We start from the raw sequence: 19050 nt of genomic DNA, 5'->3' as shown, positions 1-19050 counted from the left end.
GTCATATCAGGGTTGGATCAAATCTCTGCAGGAAAGTGGCCTGGAAGGGCCAAGTTTGCCCATCACTGCTATAGACATTGCCCTGCCTACCCCATTCATATGGTATTCATTTTATTTTTGCAGGTCTTAAAAAGTCTTAAATTTGAGCTTAAAAATCCCGCAGAAACCCTGTCTCAGTGATTCTGTCAGAGCAGTTACTGAGTCAACATTTAATCATTGCACCATTTCTACTTCCAGTTAGGTCTGAGAACTGTTTAGTGTACATTTGCAAAAAGAGTTTTTGTTATTAATAATAATTTAATAAAGAAATAATCTAATCGTAATTTAGACTCATTTCAATTTCACATTCAGCTATAAATTAAATCTATTCTATCTGTAAATGAAAAAAATTATCTTATAAAATAATCTATCAAAAAACATCAAAAATATACCAGTAAAATATTGTATCAGTATAATTATTCCAATTTAATATGGTTTTTAAATTGACGGTTTTTGACACTTAAAATATATTGCATTAGAAACAAAATATCAAGCCAAGTGGCCTCTGCAAACACAGTGCTGGAGATTTTCTCAGAAGTAACTTAAAACGGAGCCATTTTGCATTTACTGGTGTCTAGATCATTTTTAATAGATGTACAAAGTCAGTTCTCAGAAAGTGTCATATATACATTTTGAACAGTATATCTATCATTTTATAGTTTGCAATCTTAACTTATTTTTATAAAAGGTTTTACACAGTGAAAGTGTGCTTGTACACTTTTTCTTGTAAATAAATTTTAGTGGTTTGATATTTTGTTATATGATGCAGTGGCATTTGTAAGTGAAAACGGTTGGTAGACGATAGCATTATCTCTCTACAAAGACATCACTCAAGACTCTTAAAATGCATTTTGCTCACAAGGTGTCCCAGTCTGTACCTGCTCTATTATGCGTTTGACAGATTTCTGCATAGAGCGAATTTGCTTTGAAGACCGATGATAATGGCTTAGCCAATGTAGTCACATTTTTTCCGCAGAACATAATTGCTCTGACTCTAGACTGGTGAGACATTAACAGAAGTGCCTTTTCTAATACCACTCTGATTCCTAGAAGCTCATGAAAGATGGAAAGGCCATGGCACAGTCTTACATTCAAGTTGAAGAACTCTTATGGGTGCTTTTAGTTAAATCTCTCTTATGACCCCTCTTCTAGGTGAGAGTTATATTCTTAAGTTCAAATCCAACCACACTCAGAGTACTCGGATAAAGCTCACTTGGGAGCGATATCGACCGCCTGACTACAGAGACCTCATCAGCTTCATCGTGTATTACAAGGAGGCGTAAGTATCAGCCTGCTAGAAGTTACTATTATAGACGCATTATTCACATTGAGTTTATTAGCGGCTTCAGAGTTGAAGCATTATATGAATGTTTTTTTTTTTTTGCGTTGTTGTCTCAATGTAGACCATTCCAGAACATCACAGAATTCGATGGACAAGATGGATGTGGTTCTAATAGCTGGAACATGGTGGATGTAGACCTTCCTCAGGACAAATCGGCAGACCCAGGGGTATTGTTGTCCCCTCTTAAACCCTGGACACAATATGCCATCTTTGTGAAAGCTGTCACCCTGGTTGTAGAGGACAAGCACATTCTGGGGGTTAAGAGTGAGGTGGTCTATATCCGCACTAATGCATCAGGTTGGCTTCACCACTGTCCCTCCAATATCCAGTATCCAGTCTACAATTTGACTTATTACGCCAACTAATATCTTGCAATTCCACAGCGCCGTCAATGCCCCTCGATGCCCGCGCATATGCCAACTCCTCCTCATCCCTGATGGCGAAGTGGTCTCCTCCCATCTCTCCCAACGGAAACAAAACCTTCTACCTGCTCCGTTGGCAGCAGCAGGCAGAAGACCGTGAACTTTACCAGCATAACTACTGCTCTAAAGGTAAGTGTGCACCATTGAAGTGCCCTTTTGCTTCATCAACCCTCATCACCACCACTAACCGTCAACCTTCTGCCTCCTTTCAGCATTATTTTAGAAATTTAGCCATCAATATATGAAATGAAATTTGATGTATAGTGAGTGTACATTTATCCCAGTTACTACATGGCTACTAGCCAAATAAATAAAGAGATTTGAATGATTAATTTCAGTTGAAATTATTATGTTAGAAGAAAGAGTAGTGATACGAGAGATCAAAAACTAGTACAGCTATGTTGAAAATCATGTGCCTGGGAGGATTATTATCAGAGTCAGGTATTCCAGAGAACCATACAATAACTATATATACAAAACGTGTGAAGCTTGTGTTATTGTTGCTCGATCAACTCAGTCTGTGTCATTGTTTTTGACTACAGAGCTAAAAATTCCCATCCGCATCTCAGCCACGGCTTTGTCGGACATTGAGGGCGAAACAAAGCCCACCAAATCAGATGTTGGCGGGGGTGAGAAGGGCTGCTGCCCCTGCCCAAAAACCAAGGAGGACCTAAAGGCGGAAGCTGAAGACCGATCTTACCGAAAAGTCTTCGAGAACTTCCTGCACAACTCCATCTTCACACCCAGGTATGACACATGCACTGACGGCACTTTCTGAAGCTCATATCACACTTGATCGTATCAAGTGTGACGCAGGTCTGTTCGGTTCAGTGGGCTCTTGCATCTCCTGCTATTTGAAAACATTTATATACCCCAAATGCCTAAGCCCGGTTTAAATGTTCGAATTCTTTTATTTTGAATAAAGAATATTTTAGTTTCAGTACAAGTCAAATCAACATCACTTGTGGCAAAATATTACCACACAAATTTTCTACATTTTTAAATCTTGGTTACAGTGAAGCACTTAAAATGGAAGTGAAATGAGGTCAATCTGTAAATGTTTTAATACTGTGTTTCAAACATATAGTCAAAGGATGTAAACAGTTTGCATGTTAACATGATTTTAGTGTTAATATTTAGTTTACAAACCAAAAAGTTCAATTTTACAACTTTGTTGCCATGATAACCTAATGCCTAAAACCATAAAAAGCATAATAATTGAATTACATTTAAATTCATATCTATAAATAAGTGTTAAATAAATAAAGTGGTGTTATAAAATTAAAAGCTTTACACTTCCTCCAAAAACTGTCTCCATTCACTTTCATTGACTCACCTTAACCTCGATTGAGTTTAAATAATTTTTTGGTACACATTAGTGATGTCATTTGAACTTCTATTGAACTCAGAATACTTCTTTAAGGACATTTTTGTTGACTTTTGTATGACAAACATTTTTGGCACAACGGTGAATTGCCAGTTGATGTCCAATTTGAATTCTAGGTCCTGATGGAAAACTATCGCTCTAGCGTACTGGAAAGGTTAGGTGGACCCTCAGTATCCTGGATTACTCCCAGCACTTTCTGCCACAGTTTACAACAGTGGTCTGAAGCCCTTAATTTTTTCAGTCTTCCTGTAGAGCGATTATCAAAGTGGGTCTGAGCTCATAGTCTTGAGGCGGCTTGATTTCATAGAATCAAAACCAGAATTTTGGAGGCCTAATTATTTCGACATGGGGCTGACAAGATCAGAACATGAGGTTTTGGAAAGGGGTAGGTGCCAGCAGCGGAGGCTGGAGCGGAATTAGATTGTGAGTGGGGGAAAGGTACGAACTCCAGGCCTGTGCAGCCACGTTGTTTGTTGCTGGAGCGACGGTGGCGGTTGCATATTAAGACTTCAGCAGGCTGTAATTTGGCATGCACAAACAGACGCAGACTGGATTAATGAGACTGGAAAGCAGCCGCCGGCTGAGGGCTCGCTCCATGTTAGGCTTTTGTTTGCTGAAATGAGGAGTGACGTCTGCATTGTGTTATCTGTTTACCTTGCTTGTGGCATCGGATGTTTTCTTGTCTCATGCGGGAGAAGAACGGCACATAGGAACCGGTTCAGGTTTACTCAGACACACATGCTTTGAGACTTTCTGAGAGTTCGTTCAGGACATCTGCAGTCAGGCTTTTTTGTGGGTTGTTTATTTGGTTGTGAGTGTGTGCATTTTGGGGTGGTTTTGAGTCATGAGTATTGATGCACAAATCGATGTAGCCAAACATCTTCTACCACTTAGCTTCCCCAAACTTCTGCTATTGAAGCCCTATTTTCATCAAGGTAATGGTTTGCGGTTCACTCAGGGACAGCGTGATGCACCCCATCAGCGTCAACCCATCTCTCCATCTCTAATCGATGGAAAACAGACTTTCTAAATGTAAATATGCTTTCCTTTAGTAGCAGAATGCTCAATAAGATCTTTTCTCCATCACTGATGACTTATTTCCATCTTGACCCAACAACCCCAGCCCCCTCGCTGTGTTTCCTTTAGAAGTTGGGGTGACAGATTTGTCACTCTCCGTTCCCACTAAGTAGACCTCATTATCGATGTTCGAGAAATAACCGATCGAGTCTGAGAAAAACTGGAGATGCTAAATACTTGAATGAAGCGGATATGTTTTTCCATTCAACGGTCACCTCCCCTTTCTCTTCCTCTCGCCCGCTTTCTCTCCCTCCTTCCTCAGACGCTTTCTTTGTTTTGCTTTGGAGGTTTGCTGTACATTTCTCCCAGGAAATGTACAGCAAACCTATGTGGAATGTTAATGAATTCCAAAGTAAGATCCCTTTCAAGAGGAGGTGTGGATGCACCGTCTTCTCTTTCAAACACCCACACAGCTTGATCAACTTTTCGGGCCCTGTAATGGGAGTCCGAGTCATTCCTGAGCCCTGCGCTTCAGTGAAGACTTGACTTTCTGCCAAGTGGGACGTGAGGTGTTGCCTTTGCTTCAATGACACGTAAGCCTTCCTGCCTGGGAAAAGGAAGACTGGATGTGCTGCTGTCAGTGTTGCTATGTCAACATCTGCTGTTACGTCTTTCATCTGAGGTTTGCAGGTGTAAAATCTTCCCTCAGGACCCTGTCTCTTTAGTTCTTGTCTCTTTAGTTCTTGATGCGAGCCTGACCTTTTCCTAGTCAGCGGTCAGTGCCAGTAGCATTTAGGTTAAGATCAGTGTTTATGGCTGTAGACAAGAGGCAGATCCTGACTGTAAAGACCCTGAGCCTGGGCTAAAGGTTACAAAAAAAGATTTTATACAGTACATGTACTGTATATTATGGATGTACTTTACTCACACATATGGGTTTTCTTTGTGCTTGATGAGTAGAGTTGTATTGTAGAGGTGTTGATGTGATGCTCAAGTAACATATGATTTGATCTTCTACAGTAAACACCCTCAAAGGGTGATCTGAATCCCTAGTTAGTAAGTATTTAATAGTGTCCAGTTGCTTCCAAAATCCCCACTCTTAAATCACAGCACCGTTCAATGGAAGTGACATGGAATGTGGTTAGAGTTGATTTGATTGTTCCTCCCTACAGCGTTCTACGTTGGTTTTTATTAAAAGTTTCCACTCTCGCACATACACAAAAGCAAACACACACAAAAATCTTCTCTCATTACTGTCATTTCTCAGTTGATTGATTTGAGTTGGCAGAATAAGGCTTATAGTAATGTTTAAACTTTCATAATCATCAGTGGTTAAAGTTCGTAATTGCTTGTAAATGTGCTTCTTGAAGACCGTTAAATAGGACACTCAAACAAGCCTTTCTGCCTGTGTTGTCATGTCAGACTGGAAAAACACCTGCTATTACGTCTATAGATAGTTTGGCAGAGTTTAGAGACAGCACACCAATATGACTAGTATTTTTCAGTATTTTATTTGAATAATTTTATATCAGAGAATTGGCACAATAGACTGTACGTATATACTGTATGGATATTTTTAATAATATCACAGGTTTATAGTAATATATTTTAGTATAGTAATATTTTTTTAACAATTATTTAATTTCTTTACTGACAAAAAAAGCATCTGGTAATCAGACAAGAAGCCACAGTTATCATTGTTATGTGTTCAGTACATCAATCTATAACTAGTTACAATTCCCAAACTTTTTTCCTCAAACTGTTTTTGACAAAAGCTGAAAACCTGTATTGCCTGTCTCCACTTATTGTCTGTCAGTCTTTGTGTCTGACACTATCACTTTCCTCTCTTGTATTTGTTTGGCACACTGGGGTTTCCCCCACATTCATCTCAAACCTTCCTGTCTTTCCCATCTGCAGTGGATTGTATTGTTTGGTCTGACTATTGAATTTTTACAGAGATCCTGAGCGAGCAAATCGTTACGTGTCTCCTAAAAGTGTCTCTAGGTAAGGCTGTGACCCTGCCCTAGTCATATATGTGAAGTGGCACTGGGTCCATTGGTGTCTGGTAAGCTCTTGTGGTTGCTGCTGACTGCATGTCTTTAGTGGCGACAGGGTTGACCTGTAGCCAGTGACTTAGTTTGCTTATCGCCTAGTTTGCTTATATGCACTGTCTCTACCGTCAGAGGCAGAGTCGGTCATATCATTATTAAGGATGTTCGATATTTGTTCCAAATATGCCTTCCCATTTCATTTCTCATCTGCAGAAATGTTTGTTGTATGTGTAGTGCTTCATTTGCAAGTATATATTTTATAGTAAGCATTGATGGTGCAAATAAATGCTTCATTAATACACACTGGTTTTATACCTGGACAGGAAGAAGAATCAGAATGAGAAGAAAGGGTCAGGGTAGACAAGAGAGAGTTAACATTTCTTGGATTTTCTTTTAAAAACCAATTTTCTATGAGCGATCAGTCCCAGCCCAGCTGGATATATAACACTCATAAGAATTTAAAAGAGCTCATCATTTAGGATGATAAATGATTGATAATATCCAGAAGAGAAAAAGGAGCCCTGTAAGTTGTAGAGTAATGCAAGTATCTTCAGTGTTACTAAGAGACCTGTTAGTAGGACATTAGAGAATTAGGCTTTCGTGTTAAAAGGAAGTGGTGTGTGTTGTAGAGTAATTGTGTGCAGTAATTGGCTTGTATGCTTTTAAACCAGTGTAGACTCTGCTGACAGCTCTACATCTTTCTATGATATCTTACTGTCAATTAATACTTCATTTCCTTTTCCTCTTTACTTTTCTTTTCTTTTTCTTACTTATTTTACCGTTTACTGTCATTTACTAATTCCTTTCCTTTTCCATTCTCCTACTTCCTTTTCCCATTTCATTTCCTTGCTCAGTCATTTATTACTTCCTTTTCCTTTCCATTTCTCTTTCCTGTCAATTTTTTTCCTCCTCTTTCTTTTTCTTTTTCTTTTTCTTTTTCTTTTCCTATTCCTATTCCTTCCTCTTTAATTGTTTTTTTTTTCATGTCTCAGACCTCCTGACAGGAAGCGGCGAGACCTGTTTGGAGTGGCCAATGGCACACTGCTGCAGAGTGCAAGCAGGAACAACACAGGAATGAAGAGTAACATCACTGACCCAAAGCTGCATGAGAAAGAGTACCCTTTCTCCGAGGACAAAGTCTATACAGAGTTCATGGAGATATCCAACCTGCAGCCCTTCACAGTGTACCGCATCGACATCCACGCCTGTAACTATGAGATCCACCGTTGCAGTGCGGCAGCTTTTGTGTTCTCTAGAACCAAACCAGCAGGTCAGCAAAACCAACAAACCAAACTCATGCGCAAATGACTGCATATCCAGTCCAGCAAAATATAAAAATTCCAGTAATTCTCCACTGCGCCTACAGCATGATTTTTTTATTTGTTATCCTGTTCATGTTAACAGCAATTAAAACGGTAATGCAATTGAAATGTTATTGAATTACTGTAAGAGAGCACTGGCCTTGAGCAGAGTTATGTTTTTCCCAGACAAAGCGGATGATATTCCCGGCACTGTAACTCAGGAGAGGGATGAGAGGGGAGAAGGAACAGTGCTGCTGCGGTGGCCTGAACCTCATCACCCTAATGGACTGATCCTCATGTATGAGATCAAATATCGCCTGGGAACTGAGGTTAGTGCGACAACTAACTATTTCTACACCATTAAGAAATAGTTAAAACTGCAGCCAATGCCACAAACCAACTGTGTGTATGTGTGTGTGTTACAGCCCGAGAAGCATGAGTGTGTATCACGGCAGCAGTACAGAGTGCTGCGAGGAGCTCAGCTTAGCAATTTGCCCTCTGGAAATTATTCTGCCCGGGTCAGAGCAACATCTTTGGCTGGGAATGGGTCTTGGACTGAACCAGTGTCCTTCTATGTGCCACCCCCTAAAAGTAAGAACGCACATAAGAAACCTATGGGTTTATTTTTAGGAGGTGTGCTTACTGGTAACTTTAAAATAGCTTATTTAATGGAAATGTAGAGAGGTCTGTTTCAGTCTGTTGTCATATTTATTTCTTACTTCTGTACAAATGTCTTTCTTTCTTACAGGAAATTATGATAATGCCTTCTATCTGGCCATCATTATTCCTGTTACAGTGCTACTGTTGCTCACTGCAGTGATCTCCGTTGTCGTCTTTGTCACCAAAAAGAGGTTGATGTCCCATCTAGTAAAAAATATACTTTTATTTTAATTTCTAGTGTCCAGTACGGTTTTTCAAAATGTTTTTCAATGTTTCCTTTCAGGAATAGTGACAGGTTAGGAAATGGTGTGCTATATGCTTCTGTAAACCCTGAATACTTCAGTCCTTTTGAAAGTGAGTATTATGTCAAATTTGTTCAGAAACCAGGTTGTCTTTCAAGGGATAGTTCATCCAAAAATGAAAATTCTGTCATTAATTACTCACCCTCATGTCGTTTCAAACCCGTAAGACCTTCGTTCATCTTCGGAACACAAATTAAGATATTTTTTATGGAATCTGAGAGCTGTCTGACCCTGCATAGACAGCAATACAACTGAAATGTTCCCAAGTCCAGAAACGTAGCAAGGAGATCTGTAAAATAATCCATGTGACATCAGGGGTTCACCTGTAATTTTACGAAGCTACAGGATACTTTTTGTGCGCAAAAGAAAAAAAAACAAAACGACTTTATTCAACAATTCAGCTCCTCCGCATTACCCTGTAGATCCATTTTGGAGAGTATCAGCTGGACGTAAACAGCGTATGTTGTTCTGTGTAAGCTGCGTCACACAGATACGCTGTTTTCATTCAGATCAAATCACAACAATGTAGGAAACAAATCCGGCGTGACGCAGCTGACACAGAACAGCATACGTTGTTTACATCCAGCTGATACTCTTCAAAGTGGAGCTACAGGGTAATGCGGAGGAGACGAATTGTTGAATAAAGTCGTTATGTTTTTTCTTTTGCGCACAAAAAGTATTCTCGTAGCTTCGTAAAATTACGGTTGAACCCCTGATGTCACATGGACTATTTTACAGATCTCCTTGCTACGTTTCTGGACTTGGGAACATTTCAGTTGTATTGCTGTCTATGCAGGGTCAGACAGATAAACGAACGTCTTACGGGTTTGAAACGACATGAGGGTGAGTAATTAATGACAGAATTTTCATTTTTGGGTGAACTAACCCTTTAAGTGTTTAACTGATTTTCTTGTAAACTTAATATCAGTATTATACTGACTAACGTTTTGTTCTCACAGATCACAAATAGGCCTATATACAAAATACCAAAATTTAGTGAGGTTTATGTTTTAAAAAAGTTATTTCACAATATTTATTTTATATACATTTTAAAGATGTTTTGATCTAAAAAAAAAAAAAAGAAGCTATATGCTCGTTAAGATAATGATTCATCACTGGATTACACATCCTGGAAATCAATTTTGAATTATTTAAATATTTTTTTTTTCCATTGCTACTGTCATGTATGTTACCCTGCACTGCCTGTTCAAATGTGCTGACTCCATTTCTGTTTCCTCAGTGTATGTACCAGATGAATGGGAAGTGGCTCGGGAGAAAATCACTATGTGTCGTGAGCTGGGTCAGGGCTCCTTTGGTATGGTGTATGAGGGCATCGCAAAGGGCGTCGTCAAAGATGAACCTGAGACCAGAGTGGCCATCAAGACTGTAAATGAATCCGCCAGTATGCGTGAACGCATCGAGTTCTTGAACGAAGCTTCAGTTATGAAGGAGTTCAACTGTCACCATGTGGTAAGAGAGAGGGCAGAATGTCATCCAGCATTTGGTTTGCCAACAAATCGTACTTTGAAGTTCTTAAAGTCCCCCTGTAGTGAAAATCAAGTTTTTTATGTTGTTTATTTGTCTATGTGGTGTTTTTAATATGCTTTTAGACAAACCATGTGCCAATCCATTAATCAACACCATTGCTGAGTATTTTCTCCTTAAAAGTGTAGTTTCCCAATGGCACTCCCAGAAATGTGGTTTGAAACAGCCCTAGGTTTGCTACGTCACAAACCAATAACCAATCACGTCAAGGGATCGATTCCTATCACAAGCATGCAAAATATACCAATACCAGCACAAAACCAAAAATAAATTAGACCAAAAAACCCATGAGGCCGTGGTTTAGTGTGAATTTAGAACCGCTAACTTGCATTATAACCCGCGGCAACAGTGTAAAAGTAGCCCGGAGTCAGACCCACCTCTCCCGCAGCTGCGTCTGCACTTCACACGCGTATGTATGCTCGCGGGCGCGAATTAAGAATCACAAACGGCTGTATTCGAGTCTTCAAGGCATTTTGAGGGAACAACATCGTCAAGTAAGTAACGTTAACGAATATTACAGTATTCACTGTAGTTGTCCGCTAGTAAAAACATAGTTTTATCAGTCATTATCCGTGTATGCCATTGTTTTGCGTTTACTACATTTCAGTGAATCAGGAGGCGCTAGGTGTGAGTGAGTGGAGGCGGGGCTAATTTGCATATTCATAAATCAGCGTATAGTAAATGAGGCAAGGGTGTTGAGTTACATTCAAGCTATTTTAAGGCATGAGAAAATTATTTTCACAAGAAAAAACATTTAAATATGTCATTTTGATTATCAGATAAGTTTTAAGGGATAAAATATTTGACTACAGGGGGACTTTAAAGATATTTGTAATTTTTATGCAAGTGTATCATTTCTATGCCTCTTGCAGCGCCAAACAAATGGCAAAACAATGATGCTTTTCACATAGATTGTTCAGACACAGGTTTCTCAGTGTTTTCATAGTGTCACAGTGTAATTTCAGCTCTCATTCTTTTTTTTGGACCCTGTTTTAGGTGCGACTTTTGGGTGTGGTTTCACAAGGCCAGCCCACTCTAGTTATAATGGAGCTGATGACACGGGGTGATCTGAAGAGCTACTTGCGTTCTCTCCGTTCCAAAGAGGTACAGAAACATTCCGTCTGCTTTGATTATCTTGCTGCTTTTTAGATAAAAATTACACTTCTAGTTAATTATGCTTATTATCTTTATTTTTCTTTCTGCTCAGATCTATGGCCAGCATCTCATGCCCCCTTTTAGTTAATGTTCACATTTCTTTAAAGCTACTCGCTATTTCAGTCAGCTGTTCAAAAAGGTTTTGTAGTAGAGAAAGAGAGAAACAGAAGTGTTAAATGCAGCCTTTGTGCTCTTTTTTCCGCCATGTAGCAGGGCTCTAGCAGCCAGTCGTTGCCTCCGCTGAAGAAGATGATTCAGATGGCTGGTGAGATAGCAGATGGGATGGCATACCTCAATGCCAACAAGTTTGTCCATCGGGACCTGGCTGCTAGAAACGGCATGGTTGCTGATGACTTCACAGTTAAAATCGGAGGTAAATCTCAGTGTTTCTTTGCAGCACATCACATAAATCAATAAATTCAGTAATCTTTTTGAACACCAGTGGATTGAAGGCAGTGACTGACTCTTGATGTTTGCTCTTTTCATGTGTTTAGACTTTGGCATGACAAGAGACATCTACGAGACTGATTACTATCGCAAAGGAGGCAAAGGGCTGCTGCCAGTGCGCTGGATGTCACCGGAGTCTTTGAAAGATGGAGTGTTCACAACAAATTCTGATGTCTGGTATGAGCCCCCTGTTCTCTCTGATTTTTCTTCACACAGAGATAAATGCAAGACTATGTTGTTTCACTGCATCATGTATGTGTAAGTGAATTGGTTTGCGCTTGCATATACGGACGGTATCGGTCAAACATTTGGACACACCATACTGGTCAAACTTTTGGGGTCTGTACAATTTTCTTTTATGGTTTTGAAAGAAGTCTCTTATGCTCACCAAGGCTGCATTTATTTGATCAAATATACAGTAAATTTGTTGAATTTTCAGCAGTCATTAATTCAGTGTCGCATTATATTTCAGAAATAATTCTAATGTGGTGATTTGGTTATCATTTCTTCTTTCATATTTATTATTATTATCAATGTTGAAAACAGTTATGCTGTTTAATATTTTTGCGGAATCTGATACATTTTTTTTTTAATTCTTAAATGAATAGAAATTTCACCTTTTGTGTATTTTCATTTATAAAACCCTGCATAAAAATACATGTGAAGAAAATATTACAACCAACTTAAGTTCCTTATTTAAATAAATAAAATCCCCTGGTAATAATTTAGCTATAAGCTTTTAAATCAAAAGGGTTTCATTTAAGTGTGTCCAGATTTTGACTGCAGAAAAACTGTGATTTTTTCCTCTTGAGCAGCAGGCTGTCCCATCAGAGACTCAGTAGCCCCTCTCCACCACAGGCCCTCAGCTGTCCAGAAAGCATTGAAACTGTCTCTTTATATTTCTTAATACGACAGGAAGCCTCATAGGCCTATAAGAGGTGAAAACCCTTTAATGTTTTTTTTTCCACTGATGTCCTGTCAAGGGAGAACGTGCATCACTTCCAGACATTCTTCCAGTCCCAGCCAAGCGAAGCGTGCCCAAACACATTGTCTCTTTGTTTCAGACAGACTGTCTCTCCACAGCTTTTGTCCCAGCAGCGGTGGTTCAGTAGAACAGAGTCACGGTGCCATAGACCGACTCTTCCAATTCTGCTGTTTCCCAATCTTCAGCGTCCCACAGCTCTGTCACTCTGTGCTCTCCTAACCTTCTCCAGATGTTTGGTAATGATGGGGTTGGTGTGCCAGCGCAGACCCGCCTCCTTGTCCCTTCGTCCGTATCTGCCGCTTTTGAAGTCCCTGAGATGAAAAGAGCCACAGCGAACTCCCATCTCGTACTCCCATAAACCTCGCCGTTAGGTGTCTTTATTTGTTTCCTTCCCCTGAAAAAGACCCGCTCTAATGCGGTTTTGTCTTTCAACACACAGATGTTGCAGCCAATTAGATGCAAGTCACTGTTGTAATAGTCCTGTTTTAAAGGGTGTTGAGCTTTGTCTCAGATCCTCGGCCAATGTAGAAAATTTGTCCTCAGAGAACTCATGAATAACAACTAGCAACAGTGTGCTCTTTGTGTGGTTTTTATTTGGGGTTTGCCGACTTTCTGGTCCGCTGCTGCACTTTCTCACCGGCCGCCGGCTAATATATGGACTCATTTTCATTAATGAGGAACACAGGGCTAACAAAAACACCACACTAAAAGAGAAAAGTTCAGGTCAGCGGCTCACGCGGTGTTTGCAAATTTTGCGCTGTTTTGAAAATGAGCATTTTGTTGTTCCAGGCTAGAAAAAAAAAACATGGATGCATCCGCAGCCTTTCAGTCACACGCTGCAGGCTAGTGCTGCTTTTAGGCTCTGCAGGACTGCAATTGTCTCATAGCGGCTCTTCATGCATCTCTTGACCTTAAAGTTGTTTTAACCAGTTCCTATTTCTTCAGGTCGTTCGGCGTGGTTTTATGGGAGATTGCCACTTTAGCTGAGCAGCCATACCAGGGCATGTCCAATGAGCAGGTACTGCGCTTCGTCATGGAGGGAGGACTTCTGGATAAACCGGACAACTGTCCCGACATGCTGTGAGTCCACCAACTGCACTTTGCTCCCAAATTTGGCACTCTGCTTTACAATGTTAACCCTTTGTCCTCTAACCGGCCTTTTTCTATTTAGGGATGCGATATCACGCTAAAATGTTGATAGTGTGTCACCAGACGCTGCTGCTAACGTCAGGCCAAGCTAAAGCCCGACTGGTGACATTTGCGTCACAGGTTAAAAGGAGACAGGTGACATCATGTTGTCAGGGAGCCTCCGTCCATAGAAGGGAGAATGTGTGGTTCCCAGGGGGTGACCAGAACAGTGACCCATGCTGCTCTACTTTTTATTAAGAGCTTCTTGTGCTTATCTTCTTCAGAGCGCGTCTGTCTGCGTCACCGATCCGGTCTGCCGTTCTCCTTTTCTGGGCTGATGTCAGTAGCGAGGCATGAGGTCTGTCTGTCCGTTTCTCCTGACCCCTTTCTCCCTCGGTCACTCTTTCTTGTCTCAACTGTTATGGAAACACAAACCCCCGGTTTCCATGGCAGCTACGACGAGATGTCCTGATTGCACGAGAGAGGAGGATTGAACATGCGCTACACTAAATAGCTAGCGCTATAAGACTTTGTCATCTGTATCTCATCATTACGCCCAGCTGATATCATGAGAATTTAAGTAATACTTGGCTGAAATACAAGGGCAGGGATTCAGAAATAGCTTGTAGATCCCTTCATCATGTTGAATTCACTATTTGGACATTGTTATCCCAAAACTGTTCAACTATGATATTTTTGTAGCAGTTTTGCTTTTTTTTTTTTAATAGTATATCATTAATCCTATCATGGAATCATAGGTTTTTCTTGCTGATTTTGAAAAAAGACATTTAGGTTTTGTAATTTAAGATTTTGTACCATAATTGTCCTTGACAGTCAGTAGCTCTGTTCCAAAACCTAGTGAGCTGTCTACCTAGACAGCATTTTAAGGCCTCACAGTCATGACATGACTACACTACTGTTTAAAAGTTGAGGTTTATAAGATTTTTAAAATGTTTTTGAAAAACTTTTATCTGATTTGCATTTTTCTTATCAAAAATGCAGTAAAAACAGTAATATTGTAAAATATTATTACAAATGCATTGACAAGCTCAGTGAAAAAAAATGTATAAAATGGCAAGAGATATTCAATAGCAAATATTATCAAAATTTTTAAGGCTCATAGAGGGTTTTTTTGTTTTGTTTTGCTGTTAGCTTAACATGCTAACATCAAACTCTTTTGTAATCAATTTTGAGTTCTCTCATGCTGAGTGCTATTTGCGGAGTTGCAAACTTTGTAGAGTGCTCCAAAACAGTAACTTGCAAGGTTTTATTTCAGTTAGGATGCTTATGCATTTCCTTAGAAGGCAGCCGTCCATAGAGGCAGTACACAGGAAGGTAGCTCACTGGGTTTTGGAAAAGTGATAGAGAGTGCAAACAGCAGGCAAGATTTATCACATTTTCTAAATGGGGTTGAATTCACTTCAGTGAGTAACAACAGATTTCCTCTGCTATGAATTTGAGATCCAACAAATGCCAAACAGGCAGGTTACTCACAAATGCCAGGCCTGTGTCCAAAAAAACTTGCCTTTATTTTGAGAGAATGTCTCAGAAGTTGGAACCACAGAAAAGTTTCCGTCAGTTCCTAATGCCCAGCAGAGAAACTTCCAGCGCACTGTTTGACCCGATACTGTGGAATGTCTTTGCGAGAAGGCCTCTGTGTTGTGTGGCTAAGGCGCCCTGCTCTGCTCTGAAACTGTGGCTGGAGATCACTTAAAATGTATTTCAGTGGGCCAGTGAGTGCTGACGCTATTATTAGCTTGTGTTTTACCAAGATGTGGTGGGGACAGTACTACCACACCAAACTGTTATGATCATGGGTTTATGATTTTTTTGTTTTGTTTTGTTTAGGCTCTTTTGCTTTTCATGTGTTCTCAGCTGTTCACATAGAACGAGTCTGTGAAGTGTTTATGATAGCAATTCTGGCGTAGTGCACTTCTCAGTGTGTATGACCACAAAATGTTCTAGAAGTTGTCTGTTCCACAACACTCCTTTGTGCTCTAGCTCTAGTGAACACTGCCACCTGTTGATGGGTGGAGATTTTTAGTGTGAAAACACCCCAGGGTTTATGACATTTTATAGACATTGTATTGCTTGTTTGCAATGCAGTACAGTATATGAGTGAGATTTGTACATGAAAATAAGATTTGTACATTTTCTGAAAAGAGAAAAGAAAAGTGCTTACCTCTGTTACCACTACAACACTGAAGTGTTGCTAGTTCTGATTTATATGGGCATATTTCAGTTATAATTTACGTTTTGCGTACAAATAAGTGAAATTCTCCTCTGTTAGGAGAATATAAGTTTGTAAGTTTCCTTATTTTTTAATATTTCTATTTTTATTTGTTTTTATATTTTAATACTTTACAATGAACTCACTTTAGTTAGTTCCCTAGGCAACATTTCTAATTTTCTTTTAAGTTTTTAAGTAATATTTATATATTATTTCAGATTTATTTAAATTACCGTAAACTGTCTTTTTTTTTGTCAGGCTTATTAAGCTACACTGGACATACTGTATGTTTTTGATTCACTAAAAAGAACTGGCTCTAAAGAGACATTTGTTCATAAATCAGACAACACTGGTGGCGCTGTGTGTTTTTGATTTACTCAAATGAACTGGCTCATAAGAGTCATTTGTTTGTAAATCAATTGTTTTTTAGTGTGCATTATTTTGCAGTTCAAAGTCATTTTATTGCATTACATCCAATAAAGTATTTTGGATAAGGCAAGCAACTTTTTGTGATGTGATTTTTGATCAAGTATCAAACTGTAATGCAATATCTGTATCTGGTCTACAGGTTTGAATTGATGAGGATGTGCTGGCAGTACAACCCTAAGATGCGACCGTCTTTTCTAGAGATCATCAACAGCATAAAAGTAGAACTGGAGCCGCCCTTCCGGGAGGTTAGCTTTTTCTACAGTGAGGAGAACAAACCACCCGACACTGAGGAACTGGACATGGAGGTGGAGAATATGGAGAACGTTCCACTGGATCCTGCTTCTATGATGGCCCCCTCCTCTCAGGGGAGCACAGGGGCTCAGACACATAGTCCACAGCCACTCTCCCCAGCTCAGGGGCCAGGGACACCGATGGGGTCTGCCCTGACCCCCTCCACCTCACCGCCCTCCTCCTCAGCCTCTCCGGGCCTGGCCTTAGACAAGCACTCAGGACAGGTAGCAGCAAACGGGCCAGTGGTGGTGCTGGGGCCGGCGTTCAACGAGACGCAGCCCTACGCACACATGAACGGAGGGAGGAAGAACGAGCGAGCGCTGCCACTGCCTCAATCCTCGGCCTGCTGATCATGACTGCTCAGTCTCCCTCTACTCCTCACACAGGGTACCCACATTTCCCTCACCCTTTTGTGTATGTGGTTATGTTTCTTTCGTTCTCGAGGCATCAAAACCCAGGGTTGACCGTGGTGACGATAACCAGTTGGACTGTGTCCTGTCTGGATGGATCATTTTGGATCATTTTGTTCAAATGATTTTGAATGACGGAGGATGTTTAGGGTGATTGGTGACTACAAACCTACAAGAACTCTTGCAATATTTAAGATTTCAGAACAAACCACCACACTAGAGAGCCCTGGCTTTCACTTGTGTGAAAAAAACTGTTTTAATGTTTCCAAATGAAGAAAACCTGCCAGTTCATTGTGAAACAAGAGAGACAAGCATATTAGCCAGCAAGCCCAGCCCGTGAACACTTTCAGGGTGCATACGAGAAAAAAATTACACATTCCCCTCCTCAGCGCAAGTACTTTTCTTCAACTAAAACTAGAAACTGTCTTTGTCATCACATTTCTCTTTCAAGATGCTGCAGAAACTTTCTTAGCTGCGATCGCTTGTTCTCAATCAGTGATTGGTCACATTACTGGTTGATCCACCCTTCTACTTAAACCATTTCAAGGGTGTTTGTTAGAGAGTGAGGTGGGCTTTTTTGGAACTGCCAAATTTTTTGCCAAAGCAAATGTTCTTTTTTTATAATAATAAAAAAAAAAGTTATTTATCATTACCTAACCCTCTATTCATAGCCGATTTTTCGAGGTTGCACTTTAAAGTAGCGCAATCAAGGGACTAAACTCTCATACTGTCTTTTATGGGGGATTTCTGGACCTCATCTTTTACAATCAGCTTGAGTTTGTAAATCTTTCCCCTTTCTCCCTTTTATATGGCTCTCATCTCCGACTATTGCATTGCAGTTCCTGCTGAACCCACCATCTGTGAGCTGAGCCTCTGTGAGAGCAATCTCTCAAGTCGAAAGAAAAGATCGCGGCACTAATCACAAAGGTGAAGAGATTGGTGCGCTGCAGAGAGGTGATATGAATTATAAGGGATTGGCTCGATCATGAAGCAAACTGAAAACAGGGGCTTCATTTGTTTCGACATCTGTTTTGAGAGATGAGCGAGGCATTGTACACAGCAGGTATTTTTTTAGACTAGTCATTAGTCTCTCTGTATAATTCATATGATTCTAAGAAGGGTCTTACAGTTCTATGTTAGACCACAAGATCATTTACACACAAATCATTGGTTTAAGTCACTTTTAATAACTTTTTTACAGTTCTGATGTTCACCTCTTTGTCTGTACAGAAAGAAGCTGCTATTTTTTTTCTTTTGTGGGTGTTTTATTTATATATATATATATATATATATATATATATATATATACACACACACACAGTGTTCTAATAATTTTGGCCACCACCGTGTGTGTGTGTGTGTATATATATATATATATATAAATAATATGTGTGTAAAAGAAATCCTTCAGGTTTAATATTTTATGATATCTCCACTACAGTCCATTTTCTTGTGCTTTATGCTCTTCTTGCAAAAAAAAAAAAAAAGAGAATAGCAATTTATTTTTTTATTTTTTTATACCTAAGAGGTTGACTGCATTGCCCACATGTCCATTGCCTTGTGTTTTTTAACTCATTATTATTATTTACAACAAACTCTCTAGCTCTGCATGTGAACTTTAGGCACTCTTGATACAGTTGTCTACCATTGCACCTGCTCATGAGGTGCAGCTCAATCTCAGGTTAATGTTATGGTTTTGTTTTTTCAGACATTCTCATCATAGGTGATTCCACCTCGGCTTTTTAGGTTGCCGGCCTCTACTTACAGTGTCCGTGCTCATGCCTCCTACCAGGCGTCATCATAGAAGGTTTCATTTACATTTCTTTACCCTCCTAGACTATTTTTGTAACCCATCCATGTAATTGAATAGTAACTAACAGGGCTTAATTTGTCTCGCATACCCCAACCA

At 39.9% G+C, this 19050-nt stretch overlaps 1 protein-coding gene across 2 annotated transcripts in view; it reads left to right on the top strand.

Annotated features, from left to right (window-relative positions):
* The window catches only part of igf1ra (insulin-like growth factor 1a receptor), a 118043-nt gene extending 99635 nt beyond the window's left edge, over window positions 1-18408 (top strand). The window contains exons 7-21 of one of the 2 annotated variants that reach the window (XM_016465364.1): window positions 1192-1318; window positions 1443-1678; window positions 1765-1932; window positions 2346-2550; window positions 7251-7528; window positions 7746-7888; window positions 7985-8150; window positions 8308-8410; window positions 8503-8573; window positions 9762-9991; window positions 11063-11170; window positions 11435-11594; window positions 11716-11845; window positions 13599-13733; window positions 16580-18408. In XM_016465364.1, coding sequence (XP_016320850.1) covers window positions 1192-1318; window positions 1443-1678; window positions 1765-1932; window positions 2346-2550; window positions 7251-7528; window positions 7746-7888; window positions 7985-8150; window positions 8308-8410; window positions 8503-8573; window positions 9762-9991; window positions 11063-11170; window positions 11435-11594; window positions 11716-11845; window positions 13599-13733; window positions 16580-17081 — 2762 coding nt within the window. In that variant the 3' untranslated portion in view covers window positions 17082-18408. Of the gene's footprint in view, window positions 1-1191; window positions 1319-1442; window positions 1679-1764; window positions 1933-2345; window positions 2551-7250; window positions 7529-7745; window positions 7889-7984; window positions 8151-8307; window positions 8411-8502; window positions 8574-9761; window positions 9992-11062; window positions 11171-11431; window positions 11595-11715; window positions 11846-13598; window positions 13734-16579 lie in introns of both variants that reach the window. The other variant, XM_016465363.1, reaches the window with a different exon arrangement.
* Window positions 18409-19050: the final 642 nt, after the last annotated feature.

This window comes from Sinocyclocheilus anshuiensis, unplaced genomic scaffold, assembly GCF_001515605.1.
Source record: "Sinocyclocheilus anshuiensis isolate Anshui unplaced genomic scaffold, SAMN03320099.WGS_v1.1 scaffold997, whole genome shotgun sequence".
Taxonomy (NCBI): Eukaryota; Metazoa; Chordata; class Actinopteri; order Cypriniformes; family Cyprinidae; genus Sinocyclocheilus; species Sinocyclocheilus anshuiensis.
This window is presented reverse-complemented; position numbering and strand designations above follow the sequence as displayed.